Source organism: Balearica regulorum, chromosome 10, assembly GCF_011004875.1.
Source record: "Balearica regulorum gibbericeps isolate bBalReg1 chromosome 10, bBalReg1.pri, whole genome shotgun sequence".
Classification (NCBI taxonomy): domain Eukaryota; kingdom Metazoa; phylum Chordata; class Aves; order Gruiformes; family Gruidae; genus Balearica; species Balearica regulorum.
In genome coordinates this window covers 5,409,285-5,422,931 of record NC_046193.1, presented here as the reverse complement: position 1 = coordinate 5,422,931, position 13,647 = coordinate 5,409,285, and the positions used below count along the sequence as shown (strand labels likewise).

The following is a 13,647-nucleotide window of genomic DNA, read 5'->3' as shown; positions in this document are numbered from 1 at the left end:
GAGCGTCATGATCATAAAGCCGACGGTGCGCCTTGTTTGTGTTGAAATTACTGCACTTCAGAAGTAGTTTCATGTTTTTCATTTGGAGAAAGTTACAACTTAAAGTAAGGGTGTAGGTTGCTGTTTGAGATCAGAATCCAATTACTGGCTTGGCAGCCACTGCACAACAGCCACCGCAGAGAAGAGCGGTCCGTCGAGGGAATGGTTTGATATGGTCCTCTTGGCCAGAACAAGGAGCAGTTCCAACAAATACAGCCAAAGCACGTTATACCACTATGCACGAATATAAGTATTCTACATTTTATAGTGTGTTTCAAAGATTTTACTTACTTGGTGGCCTGAGTCTCTTAGAGAGCCAAACCCGTAGTGATTTAAACTGCTGTAACTTCATTTAAGTCAGTGGGGTGATGCTGATTTACTCTAGTTGTGGGGATGTTCATTTATATATAGGACATAAATGTAAGGGGTTGGGTTTTCTTCATAAGCCATTGTGGAAGATACCCTGAGTGGCCTTACCCATTCCCACTCTGGGCGTTACTGGCACTCTTCTGTACAACACCAGTATTTTCAGAAGGTGCTAAACCCCATGATGTCAGAGAGTTGAGTAGATGCTTTATACAGTGTTGGGCCCTAAGTAAACAGGACCAGCCCAACAATGTAACCAATAGAGACATATATACTAATTTTTATAGATAGATTCTTCTTGATATCCTTGGCTGCTTAAATTGTAAAAGACTAAACTTTCAGTTTAAAAAATCCAATGAAGACTCTCTGGATAAATACAGGTATTTTACTAAGTTACTTGAAACTCGACCTGCACATCCTGCACATTCTGAGCTGCCACTTTTCCCCAGCTTACAGGGTTATGTTACGTGTCCCTTACAGGTTCACAAAGTCACAGAACACTGACCTCTTAGAAAACAAATTTGCTAGAATCAAGATGGCAGAGATTTGTTTGTCTCGTGTGAATTATGTACGCTTTTTTTGACACAGTATTCACCTATGTAAAATCAGGACCATTCCCACCCTCAATGTATAAAATCTTTCAGAATCCGTTAATAAAAAGTGTTAGATTAAATGCAGGTGGTTTCTGTAAATTGTTACTGCTTTGCAGTTCAAGTAACTGGTTAGTCTTCTAGTGGAAAACCTACAAATCTTATCAGGATAAATCTCCTACTAATTCTAATAGATAATAGACAATTACTGGCCATAGGACTACTCAATGTTATTAAGTCTTGAAAATGATAAATAAGCATTTGGAAGCTGTCCAGTACATTTCTTTATATTGAAAACACAAAATCAATATATGGCTTGTGTAGCCCTTTCCATCACTCCTTCCCCCCCCCCCCCCCCCCCCCCCCCCCCCCCTTAAAATAGTTTCAGGTCATACAAGAAAGGATTTCATTTCAATATAAGTGAAACCCCCAAAGCTTTAATATATGATTTAGAATTTAAACAGCAGTTTTACATTTGACACAAGGCTTTGTAAATAGGTTAAAAGAAACAAAACAAAACCCCCAGAAAGGTGAAGGGAGGGTAAAGGAAGAGCCACGTAACACAGCAGAAATTCCTCTTTTATTATTGTGAAACATACTTTCTTTCAAGACATTTCATAAAGAATGAATCTCAGTAACTGCATATGTAAAAACTGCACATATTTTATGCCAAAAAGCAGATTACATTTGGCTTTAAATTGAAAACAATTGTAGAGAGATGGGTGTTAAATACTATTCTGAAAACTCTCATTAGATTTTCAGTTCATCCTTGACAGCCATCTAACACAGAGACCTCAGCTTAAAATGTCACCCACAGGTTTCAGTCCATAAATACTTTTGGCCCACTAGCCTTCTAGCACATTTTTATTCCTGTACTAATGATAGGAGGCCACAGCTAACCCAATTTTATCCTCTGCATTGCTCTGGTTGTGAAGATGTGAGGCCTAAGTGATCCAGGTCGGTGTACCACAATGTTTTTCTCTCAAAATGCGAGTTACGGTCAGTTCAGAGCCCGTACTGCTTGTACAGTAGATTGACACACAGAGAGCACAAATTGTCTGGTCTGTCAAACAAGTTCTTTAGTTACATTTTTCTTTTTATGATGGAATTAAATATGGGAAAAGCTCTATCTGCCAAGATTTTTGACTTGATATGTAGCTATCATTCTGTGCTAGAGCTGACACAGATCACTTCCTGATTGTACTGATCACACTTTTTGTTTAGTCACATGCAGGCTGCACTGTGCTATCTCTTTGTGCACTTGTGTGCTGTTGTGCAAAATGTTTCCTCTAGCCTTGCGATTTGCATACTCAAAATTTTTAACAAACTGCTCTGTGTTCAAGCATTTGCTCTGGTTTCTGTGCTGCCCATTAGTGCATCTGAGCTCAAACCCCACAAAACCAGTAGCAGTTGGAGAAAAAGATGGCTCGCGAGGACTCAGCAAGAGACAGGGAAAAGGCGATGCTTTTTTGTAGGGAGGTTATTTTCATGGAAATAAACCAAAGTGTTTGAGTTTGTAGTTTTAACTCCAGATTTTAAAGAAATGGATGGACTCCATACCTGATAGTTAAATACTTTTTATCTTTGCTAGATATATTTACTTTTCTATTTTTACTCTATGTAATGACCTTTTTGACTTTTTTAAGATTCAATAGACAAAATTTTTACAAGAGAAGGTGCTCCATTATACTTCACTAAAATACTTTTTCCCTTCTTTTTCCTTCATTTTGATGCGAATGCACTGGTTTTTTAGGTTCCTCTACCCCCCCACCCCAAAGGCATTTTTTTAATTAGTGCAGTAATATCCCTCCTGTTAAGCTTAATGGAAGATAAGATGCTATATATAACTAAATGCTGCCTTTAATTTAGGCTGGAAAATGATTTGCAATCTGACATTGGACTTTGTGTAGCCAGACTGTCTTCCAGAAAAGAGGTCATAAATAGGAAGTACCAAAATTCTAATTATAGTGAGTACAATTAATTTATATTAAGGGTTACAGCATATAAATTGAATCTTTTTCCCTCATTGTGCAAACTGCTAAGACAAAAGGATGGAGTCTGTTAAGCAGGAGGATTTTCAAAGAGAAGTGCCTACTTAAATTACCTTTTGCAATGAGTTTTGTATTTTCTTGATATTCCTATAGTCAACATATAGGTAGCTTAGCTTGATTTTATAGACCAAGATAATTTTCTCTGTTGTGGGCTGTGAAGTGTTGCATTTGATGACCATTCTTTGTTGAGGAAAAACAGATCAAATATTTGAGGTCTTTCACCAGCCTCTTGCTGTCATCTTTTTCCCGTTAATGAACCATAGCATTTTCAGACCTCTAACTGTGAGATGTTTCAAGCAGTCAACTCTGTGTGAATCCACAGTGAGAGTGAGGTTGATGGAAAAAGGAGGACATTTTGCGTACGGATTTCCATTCATAAAGAGCTCCTAGCAGAAAGCACTGAATGTCAGCTGCAGAGCTCCATTTTCCATGCTTAAAAAGTTGTACTTATCTCCAGAAATAGAAATGAAAGTCAGGACTGAAAGCTTTTATTGTTTGTCCTGACAGTAGATTAAGGAACAAATTCCGTGGGGTTATAGACTTGAAGAAGAATTTGAAGTGCTGCTTTGACAGACACAAAAGGATATCCCTCACTGCCTGAAAGCAAATGCTGCCTATTTCATTGTGCTTCTGATTACTAAACAGAGTTAACTGCATCAGCCTCTCCGAGTACTGGGGTGGAAGAAATCGGACATTCAAGGAGTCTCTGCTTTGCTGGATTAATCATTCCGTTCCTCCATTATTTAGTCTTTTGAGGCTGCTTTACAAAATTCTTGTCTCGAAAGGGTTTAATTTTTGTATTGTTTTAGGTTTTTTTTATTTTTATATATTGTCCTTTAGTATGTTTGCCTTTGTGGCAAGTAAATGAAAAGAAGTTGTAAGCCATCATGAAATGGTGACGGTAACCAAATCTTACAGAAGAATAGGTGCTACCCACTCTTCTTTTGGTGCATGCTTTAGGATTGACTGCGTTAGCTTTGAAAACAGAGTTTCCCAAATCAGATTTAAAAAAAAAAAAGGGGGGGGGGGGGTGAGCCTAGAATCTGTCAAATTCAGGTTAACAAGATGCTGAGATAGATGCTAGCATTTGTATTTCTGAATAGTCATTTGCTTTGAAAGCGAGGTAGCGTGTAACTGGCAAGTATCCATACTGCCTGCTTTCTTATAGTCATGCATATGGACACCAGGGGCTAGCCAGAAATCTTGCAAAAAAATGTTTAATAATTCCTTCTTAATCTATCTGAACTGAATTATGACATTTCCAAAAAGGCTGCTCTTATTTTGTTGTTATAATAAAAAGAAATTATGAAAATATAGAAAATACTTGAAGAAGAGCTAACTGAACATAATTTCCTGCTGATCATCACAAAAATACTCATTTATAGTAAAACGTATTGGAAACAGGAAGTCTGATGTTCCTGATGTTTTGTCAGACTTAGCTTGATACTCCCAAATCCGCTAACTAGGCAAAGCAGTAGGTTTGTTTCCCTTCCCCACTTACTTACAATAAAAGCAAGTATTGATTCCGAGTTCACACTTAATAAAGGCATTACTAACAATGGTCTGATTTTATGCATTGATGTTAAAATGTTCATCTTTATTAACAATTAACTTGCTGCTTGGAATGATCTGGGCATCAGCCATAGTATTGCAGAACACAGAAAACGGTTTGCAGTATCAAAATAAGTTGCACGCAGGTGCTGAGTCTTCCAGGTAGAACTGACACGTGTGACTCTGCTCTTTCACTGTAGGTGATATACGTAATGACTTATACCTGACATTAGAAAAGGGAGACTTTGAGAGAGGTGGGAAAAGCGTACAGAAGAACATTGAAGTGACCATGTATGTGCTCTATGCAGATGGAGAAATCTTGAAGGTAAGTGCTTATTTCCTCTTTGAGATTCAGCTGCTGTCTGCTTGCTCCGGACACATTCTCTTGTTTTGTCGTCTCTGATGCAAGGAAAGTGCAAAAGTAAAACTAGATCTTACTACTTTTTTTTTTGGTAAGTTTTTAAACTATATTATGATGAAGGAAGTGGTCAGTTATATATTTGAAAGAGTTTGAAGCACCTCCCTCATATGGGAATAGGAGACTTGAAGAAAATATTCAGAAACAAAAAATCTTCTGTAATTTCAAAATGTGATGTTAGTGGCTATAGTGAAAAGAAAATTTAGCATAACTGTAGTCAGAAAGAACTGAAGAGTATATGACACATATCTAAAATTAAATAATGCGTGCCATACAACAGGATGAAATGTGATTACAAGAGAGACTTTTAAATTGGAGTTGTTGGAGTTACAGTACTGAATGTAGTTTTGGAAAATAAATTTGAGTTGCCTTATTTCCAAGATCTTGACTTTCACCCTGGGATGGCTCCATTCTGGCTGTGGATGGTGTTGTTTAGTGTTTTTCTTTTTTTCCTTTGTTCTTATTTTTAGTATTATTGAAGAGAAGAAGGTAGATAAGTCAGCTTGGTGTGGGGTGGGAGGGTGTGAGGATAGAGAAGTAAACGGAAGTTTTTCGACATAAACATCGATCAGAAATAACTTCCTCCTACCTTTTCTTTTTTACCTCTACTGCAATAAAATGGCCTTTGTAGCCATTATTGTTGAAGAGTCTAAACACCAAAGTGCTTGTGTACCAAACTCATTGCCACAATCTTTTTTTTTTTTAATTGAAAGGAGAAATTTTCCTTTATTGCTACAATTGCTTGTGATTTCATGAAAAGTAAAGTATATCTCTTGTAAGGAACTGGTTTGTGCTCATAGCTGTTGCAAGAAGATCACGACCCTTTCCTGTTTAATTGCATTAGGCACACCTTTCAAATTGAGTAACATATTTTTGATCATCACTTTATTTCACAGCACTCTGCCAAAGACCAATGTAGGTCTTCACCCTCCAAGCTGCAATATCAGCATCTTCCAATGCTAACATAAATAATGGTAGCTAATTATACTGTAACTGTGGCTAATGATTAAGTATAAAATCCATGTAATTTCTAGACGTTACCAGTCTTAACTTCTTCAGTGGTTTTGGTTGGAACAGTCATTCACAGAGACCAGTTCTCTTTTTCTTACCTTTGCCTGTTGTTATTACTACTGTAACAGGCCTTCAGGCCTTTACGTGGGATAGTGGAGCCGATATGGTACAAACAACGACTAGTAAAAAGTGGTCAATGTGTTTAGAAAAAAATCATGTGAACATTTATCATAAAGGAGAGACTTTACATATAAAGGATCTTTTGTGTTTTTTAAATTTAAACCACATACTTAAAAGATAATCTTTCTACCAGTTTTTATGTTCTTGCTCCTCAGTATAGTTGCAGTCAAAGCAACAAAGACAACTTCTTTTACGTCAGGGAGATCTTTGGTTCATGACATCTAATGATGCCCAAGATCCACTGTATTTCAAGCATGCAGACATTAGAATTTTTCTATGTAGGAAATACAGTAGCTTACCTTTGAGTATCTACTAAAAAATAAGTAAAAGGCCATCAAGGACAATAGAAGCTGAACTCTCCTTCCCTTTAATTTGAACTCCTCCTCACTGCTTAGATACATTTGTGTTCTCTCTTAACTGCAGAAGTAGAAAAATAACACGAAAAACTGAGTATCAGTTGAACTGAATATAGAGGCATAGTTCAGAAGTGTTAAGTGACAATTTCAAGGAATAATGACGTGTGCATGACAGAAAGAAGCAGCTACGTAAACTGAATTTGCAAACTAATTGTGTCTCTTTTTTCGTCACTGCCATAGTTTCTACATGATTTAAAAATTCTGCAAATTCATCTACCAAAGTTAAAGCAAACGAGACAATCATCTGGAATTCCTTCTAACTTAGTGGGCCATCTTACTGTTCAGTGGTAATGTCCTTGTCCTTACAGAAGACAATTGACCCTATTAAGTGTATGTGGCTGCTCTAAGTCTATAGAAATGCCCAGAAAATTATAAGAATTCGGCTCCTTAAACTGTAGATTTCCAGTTTGTCTCAACTTTCAGAATGCAGATTGCTGCTGCAGAATACAGGCAAAGTTTGTGCTCAAAATGTTTCCCATGGTTCAGGTGAAAAGCCCTGAGAACAAAGAATTCCATCAGTTCTGACCATCCCACCTGTGCAATTGGTTTGGGAAGCCTAGGTGTCCATTTACCTAAACCTTAACACAGGACTGTTAGTCTGGGTTATTTGAGTATGCCACTAAATGGATACTGCTTTACCTTTCTTATTAGGAATTTAGTTTTAAACCATAGATGGCTTATTTTTCACTGAAACCATCTAGTTTATGTAATCTTTGGTACGGGCACCAAGAGCAGTGTGTGATGACTTGCCGTTTTCCATTAGGAGGGAGCTGGTTTCACCCAAAGACAGAATATAATTTCATTCCTAAATGAAGCAACTGTAAGGAGGCTGCTAGATTAGGACTTTCATTTCAATCATTCAGCATAAGCTAAAAGAAAATACTAAAGACTGCAACAAGAGGAGTCTAATAACATTTTAACATAAATGCGAAGAATAAGGTGTGTGTTGCACAGAGCTCAGTGCACTCCTGGTGAAGGGAATTGCTTTGTTTGGGTTCCCTGTCCCCTGAATGATCACTTGCATGACCCGCGGTTGCTTTCACAATCAAGTGTAGCTGTTTTCTTTCTTCTATTTCATTTGTCTAATTATGATGTTAATTTAATAACTCTCAGTAGGTGATACAGTGGAGAAGCTAATAAAAAACTCCAATTCAAGCTTACAATAGTGTGGGTAGAACACTGAACATTTAATCATTGACCCCAAAGCACTACTGTTCTTGGTTGAAATATCCTTTGCTGTTCCTGACCTGCGGCCTTTCCGAAGCAGACTGCCAAATGAGAAGGTGTGTGCTGAGTTACACAGTACAGTGGGGAATTTGCCACAAAATTTTCATCTGATAATAGAATAAAATCTCTAAACTTTTCCTCAGCAGCAGCACAATCCAAATCTGAATTATGCCTTTGTGAAGACTTCAGCAGAACCATACACAGTGTTAATGAGAATATTCTGTCTGTCTCAAATCCTTACTGCTGATGAGTGTATCTTGGTCCAGAAAACAGTCCTACTGAAAGCAGTGAAATTAGGCCCAGAATACAGTGCTGTTTGAAATGAAAATGAGTATTTCCTTTTCAAAATGCTCTTACTCAATTGTTAGTATCTTTCAGCATAGTCTGAAAAATAAAAAACCTCGACACGTTTCTCACTTATTCCTCTTTCTGTTCCAGCAGCAGGAACATCTTATTGATTGCAGGCCATACCTTAAACGATAAAATTACTACCTGATACTTCTTCTGGTTTAGCTTCCCTTACTTGCCTTTGCCCTCTAATTCACCCACATATTTGGCTCTCGTGGTATCTAGGTGTATGGAGGCTAGTTTCATGTTTATATTTTGCAGATCACAATTCAGAATTAAAGATTAAACAATCCTCCTTCCTCAGACTATAGATTGTAATATAAATACATAGAAACCACGTTAACAACGAGAAGAAAAGACTCTTCGCCTGTTCATTTACTTAACGTTTATAGCAGGAAACAGCATTCAAAGACTGACCATTTGTCTGCCAAGGCGGGGAGTTTTTTGAGGCAACAGAAAAAAGCTCACGTTAAAATCTGAATTTTGACTGTACCTTATAGAAGAAATAAATACTATTTTACTTGTTCCTAAGAACCTAATGCAGAACGAGGTTTTGGAATTGCTGTGTTGAAGCCAAACAAGTTACACTTACCAAAAAATGTAACGGGGATGTTAAAGGCATTCTGTTTTTTGTACTGCCACCACTACTCTCACTCCAACCTGTTAATATCTGCAACAGTTAATTCTTGTTGCTGTATTAAAACAATCACCTTTATGTGATTGTTTTATACCATATGGTTACTAAGACTTGAGAGAACTGAGTTTTCTGAGTATATGCTACAGTTGCTCAGTTTGGATTAGAGCCTTTGTAATGAATCTCTGCCCCAGGAGGCTCTTCGTCCATTGAATCCCAAAATTCCAGAGAACTTTTCTTTCTTTTTGGGCTTTTTCAGAAATTGTTAACTTTCTTGAAGCCAGAAGAATATTACCACAGGCCGAACTAAATGGGTCTGATTAATGGGATATACTTGACTTGATAGTCTCTTGAATACAGATGAAAAAAATCAAATCCACATTGTTGGTATTTTCTGGGAATAGAATTTAGAGATGCCTTGGGGAAATGACTAGTAGCTCTTGTTGGGATACTATTCCATGTGGGGTGTTTCTTTGTCAGAATTTATATTGCATGTGTCATTCTAGGGCTGCTTAGCCTCTGTTTCTTCCTGGATTCAGTATCCTTAGAGATGCTAAACTGAAGAATCTCTAAGGTGTCTTTTTTTCTCCATGGTTTTATAAGATAGCACATCTTTTGGATCACTTTGTAAGTGCTAGGTCTAGAACATGGGTTAGTGCTTATATAAAAAAATGTAATGAAGACATGGAGCAAGAAGCACAAAGGACCTTGTACTGCCCTTATTTCAGGACTTCACTATTTCTCCTAACTTCCTTTGCTCATATTCTTACTAAGGATTTCTGTATTTCCTAAATAATATCAATTCATGATTTTCTTCATCTGTATTTTGAGAAGACATGGATTGGTCAAGACCTCTGAGCTTTTTATATCTAAAAGCAGAAATTTAGATCCCATTATATGTTTAGCTGATGACTATTTAGCAGAAATTCTTTGCTTACCACTAATAAAATAATTCGATCAGAATTCTATGGGATACTTGATGAGGCTGGATGCTTGTAGTTTCAAAAGACCAACATTAAGAGCTTGAAAAGTTTGTGTATCGTTTCTGAACTGAGATGCTGAAGCAGAAATCTGATTAAATGATATTTTCAGAAAAGTTGAATGTTACAAGTGGTGGCCCTCTTACGTCTTTTCCTGGACTTGTCTTTATATATTTGGATTTATGTGTTTATTGTATCTAGCCTATGCTTGATAGAAAACTTAGCTTAAATAATAACTTAAGATACTGGAATTCATCCAGTATCATAGGTATCCTAGCTCATCCTTTGACCCAAAACACAGTTTGAAGATCTCTTCAAAAATTTCAGGTTTCATTGTGTCCGAGTTTCTGCTTCTGACTCGTCCTGTATGTCTACAGAAAGATGTGAATTATATAAAGGTTATCACCGTGTAATAAAATGACTCATCGGTAGTGATGTGATGTCTTTTAATCTTAAATTGTTTTTTTTTGTTCCAGGACTGCATCAGCCTGGGCTCTGGAGAGCCAAGCAGGAGTGCATACCACTCTTTTGTCCTTTACCACAATAACAGCCCTCGATGGGGGGAAATCATCAAGTTGCCCATCCCTATAGACAGGTTCCGTGGGTCTCACCTCCGGTTTGAGTTCAGACATTGCTCCAGTGAGTGCAAAATATAACCAGGAGAAAGCTAAAAAAGCTGAGGTCTTTCAATTGTCAATTTATAGTTGGATGAGGCTGTTACTCACCAGTAACATTTTCCTGAAAGCAGGAAAGGGATGTCAACCTAAAATGCAGTGAAGGTGCACTGCTCATTAGCCGGTTGCTAGATGTATTAAACAGCACATTAAAAACATTGTGAGCAATCAGTGCAGGGCAAAACAGTTTGCAGATGTTCTCCCCTGCTGTTCTTTTGGTGTGTTTTCCTGTAGAAAGTTTTCTTTACAGCATATGTATTTGATATTTTACTATGTTCAGCATGTTTGTGTTTGTTTTGAGGCTTGTTGATCACTTGCATAGAATTAGACTTAGTATATTATATGTTGTTTCTTATGTAACCTGCATGCTTTTTGTAAATACTGGATAATGTTGTGGTATGTGTGGACAGACAGAAAATGTACAAATATGATTCCGTATTTCTGTCTCTTGCTACAGCAAAAGACAAGGGAGAAAAGAAGCTCTTTGGTTTTGCATTCACTCCATTGATGAGAGATGATGGCACGACCTTGTCTGATGATATCCATGAGCTTTATGTTTATAAGGTACCAGTTCTTCTCTGCAGACTTTTCACCTACTCATCTCTACTTCAGTTTGAATAAGTAATGGTCATTATATTATCTTTTTTTCCCCTCATTAGAACTATGTATGGAACAGATTAATAGTAATTTCAAAACTTTATAAATTCAAAATCATGTGACTAGGTATGGATGGACCCTTCTATTCTAGGTACAGCTTACTTTTTCCCTTCAGATAATGATAATTTATCTCCTGCTAATCCTATCTATTTTGAATTCAAACATACTAGCGTTTATGAGCATTCCGCGGTTTTGCCAGTCTATGGCATTAGTCTGAGAAGTGGTTTTGTGCACCCAAAAGATCAGGAACAGCACTGTTAGGCAACTGCTGTCAGGGTGTGAGTGTGCAGAATGAGACAGACTAGGTACAATTCTGTTTCCTGCCCTGTACCTGCAGTGTGATGAGAACAGCACTTTCAACAATCATGCACTGTACCTGGGGCTGCCTTGCTGCAAAGAGGACTACAATGGCTGCCCCAACATTCCTTCCAGCCTCATTTTCCAGCGCAGCACCAAAGAGACCTTTTCAGTCTCCACACAGCTTTCCTCTACCAAACTGACCCAGAATGGTAAGTAGATCAGCCTTCAAAATTGCCCAAGGCAACAGGGATTATGAAAAAGAGAGATGATGGGTATGCCTGTGCTCTGTTTATTTTACTTAAGTACTCCTTTGTTATAATTTCCTTATATGTAAGCTGTTGGGTTTTTTTACTAACACTATTGAAATGAGCAGAAACTTTTTTTGAGGAAATAAGGATATTGACAGATGGCAGAGAAATTACAGGCATTACTGCAAGCGCAAGAGGAGGGTAATATGTTAAAGCAAAGTTAATTTTCATTAAATGGTTGAAGAACAAAAAATTCAGTGTTAGCACTTCTGCACAATCCAAAGTTTGTTTTGTTCGGCTGTTACAGAGCTACTAAGTAAACAAAAATTTGTTACAGCAATGTCCCTGAGGGCATGAGAAGACAAACATGGATTGTCCACAGTGCAGTGTCAAGTCACATAGTGAAGAATGCAATCTTTACTCTTTTTAAAGTATTTTACCATTCCTCAATTCATTTCTTTATTAGTAGTATTGGACTTACTCCATATTTTCCTTTTTTTTCCCCCTAATTCCCCACCCCACCCCCCGCCCCGAGAAGTGTAACTGCAACAAGAGCCGAACTGTAACGTAATGAATCTCTGGTGGGTCTGGGGTTGCCACTCTTCCCTCTGCATATGGATTCTAGCTCTTTCTCTTACCATTCTGCAGTGGATTTGCTTGCCCTACTGAAATGGAAAGCTTACCCAGATCGTGTGATGGATATTCTAGGAAGACTGAGACATGTCAGTGGCGAGGAAATTGTTAAGGTACTACGTGAATTAAGAATCTCTGGATGCATCTGTGTTAGTGAATTCAGACCTGCACTGCACTTCTGAACGTTCCCTCTTATTGCACTTTTTGATTCACGCTGTGAATTCTCAGAGTGTGTGAACTGGGATTTTATTTTGACATAAAACCGAACAGGAAGATACACTCCAAAAATTAATGGATAGTTAGTCCTTGGGATCAAGACAGAGCTAATCCTCACGAAAATTCCCTCACCTGCATGCACTGTGAGTATCAGGTCCTCGGCACCAACTGTTCCGCTCTGTAGGCCCACTCCCGCTAAGCCGCGCTTGCTGATGCAGGCATAGCCCCTGGCAGCGGTGTTCTGGGCAGATCTCCATCCTCCAATAGTATTTCCTAAAGGACATTCTCTGCGATTGCGTTGAGCTGGTTGAAGCGTTAAGCTTCTAGAGTGAAGAAAATAGAGCTGACTCAGAAAACCTGGCCTTTTCAAACAGCTACTGGAGTTGATCTATATTTCTATTTTGCAAATATGTTCTAAATGTCCGTGTAGAGGAGAAAGAAATGTGAAACCTTGAAAGTTCAGTTTTGCTCAGTGGCCAATGAACCACGCTGCAAAACCATCTTCCTGTCCCAGCACTGTGAAGTGGAGCTGTTGCCTGGAGCACCAGTTGCTCTCTAGCGTGTCTAATCCAGCAGTAAGCTACCTCCTACCTGATCACTTCACCGTGTTCTGTAACCACTGTAGCTCTACGCGCCAATCCTTTGTGTGACCTGAATTTTCTTACGTCAAGGGAACGTCAAAATGTCTTTGAATACTTGTGGTCTCAGCAAAAATATGTGCGTTCCAGATATCCCTCTGATAATTTTAGGTGTGTTAAGAATTCTCCATAGAATCTATTTCTATAAATCTAGAAGAAAAAGGACATAATTTGTAATGGCAAACAACTACAGAGAAGAAACCAAAGAGAAATCCCATCACTTAACTACAAGTTTATGATTAAAACCACTTCACTGTAACTCATTTGAATGTTGCCATATCTTGGATGTTAATCTCCATGATAACTTTGTAACAGTAACAGAAGAGGGCAATACCCAGCTTATATTGGAATTTTTCTAGAATGTCATGTTTTGTACACTTTGTTTGCAGGGTAGTAAAAGTACCTGGTTTTTATAGAGAAAAGCATAAAAAGAAAAGGATTAAATTACTCCAAGGGGAGAACTAATTGAT

General features: G+C 37.9%; 1 protein-coding gene across 17 annotated transcripts in view; it reads left to right on the top strand.

Moving 5' to 3' along the window:
- DOCK3 (dedicator of cytokinesis 3) overlaps positions 1-13,647 on the top strand; it is a 217,965-nt gene that overhangs the window by 137,630 nt on the left and 66,688 nt on the right. For all 17 annotated transcript variants that reach the window (XM_075762879.1, XM_075762876.1, XM_075762869.1 and 14 more), the window contains 5 exons: positions 4,798-4,922; positions 10,288-10,450; positions 10,943-11,049; positions 11,480-11,651; positions 12,339-12,436. In XM_075762879.1, coding sequence (XP_075618994.1) covers positions 4,798-4,922; positions 10,288-10,450; positions 10,943-11,049; positions 11,480-11,651; positions 12,339-12,436 — 665 coding nt within the window. The remainder of the gene's footprint in view (positions 1-4,797; positions 4,923-10,287; positions 10,451-10,942; positions 11,050-11,479; positions 11,652-12,338; positions 12,437-13,647) is intronic.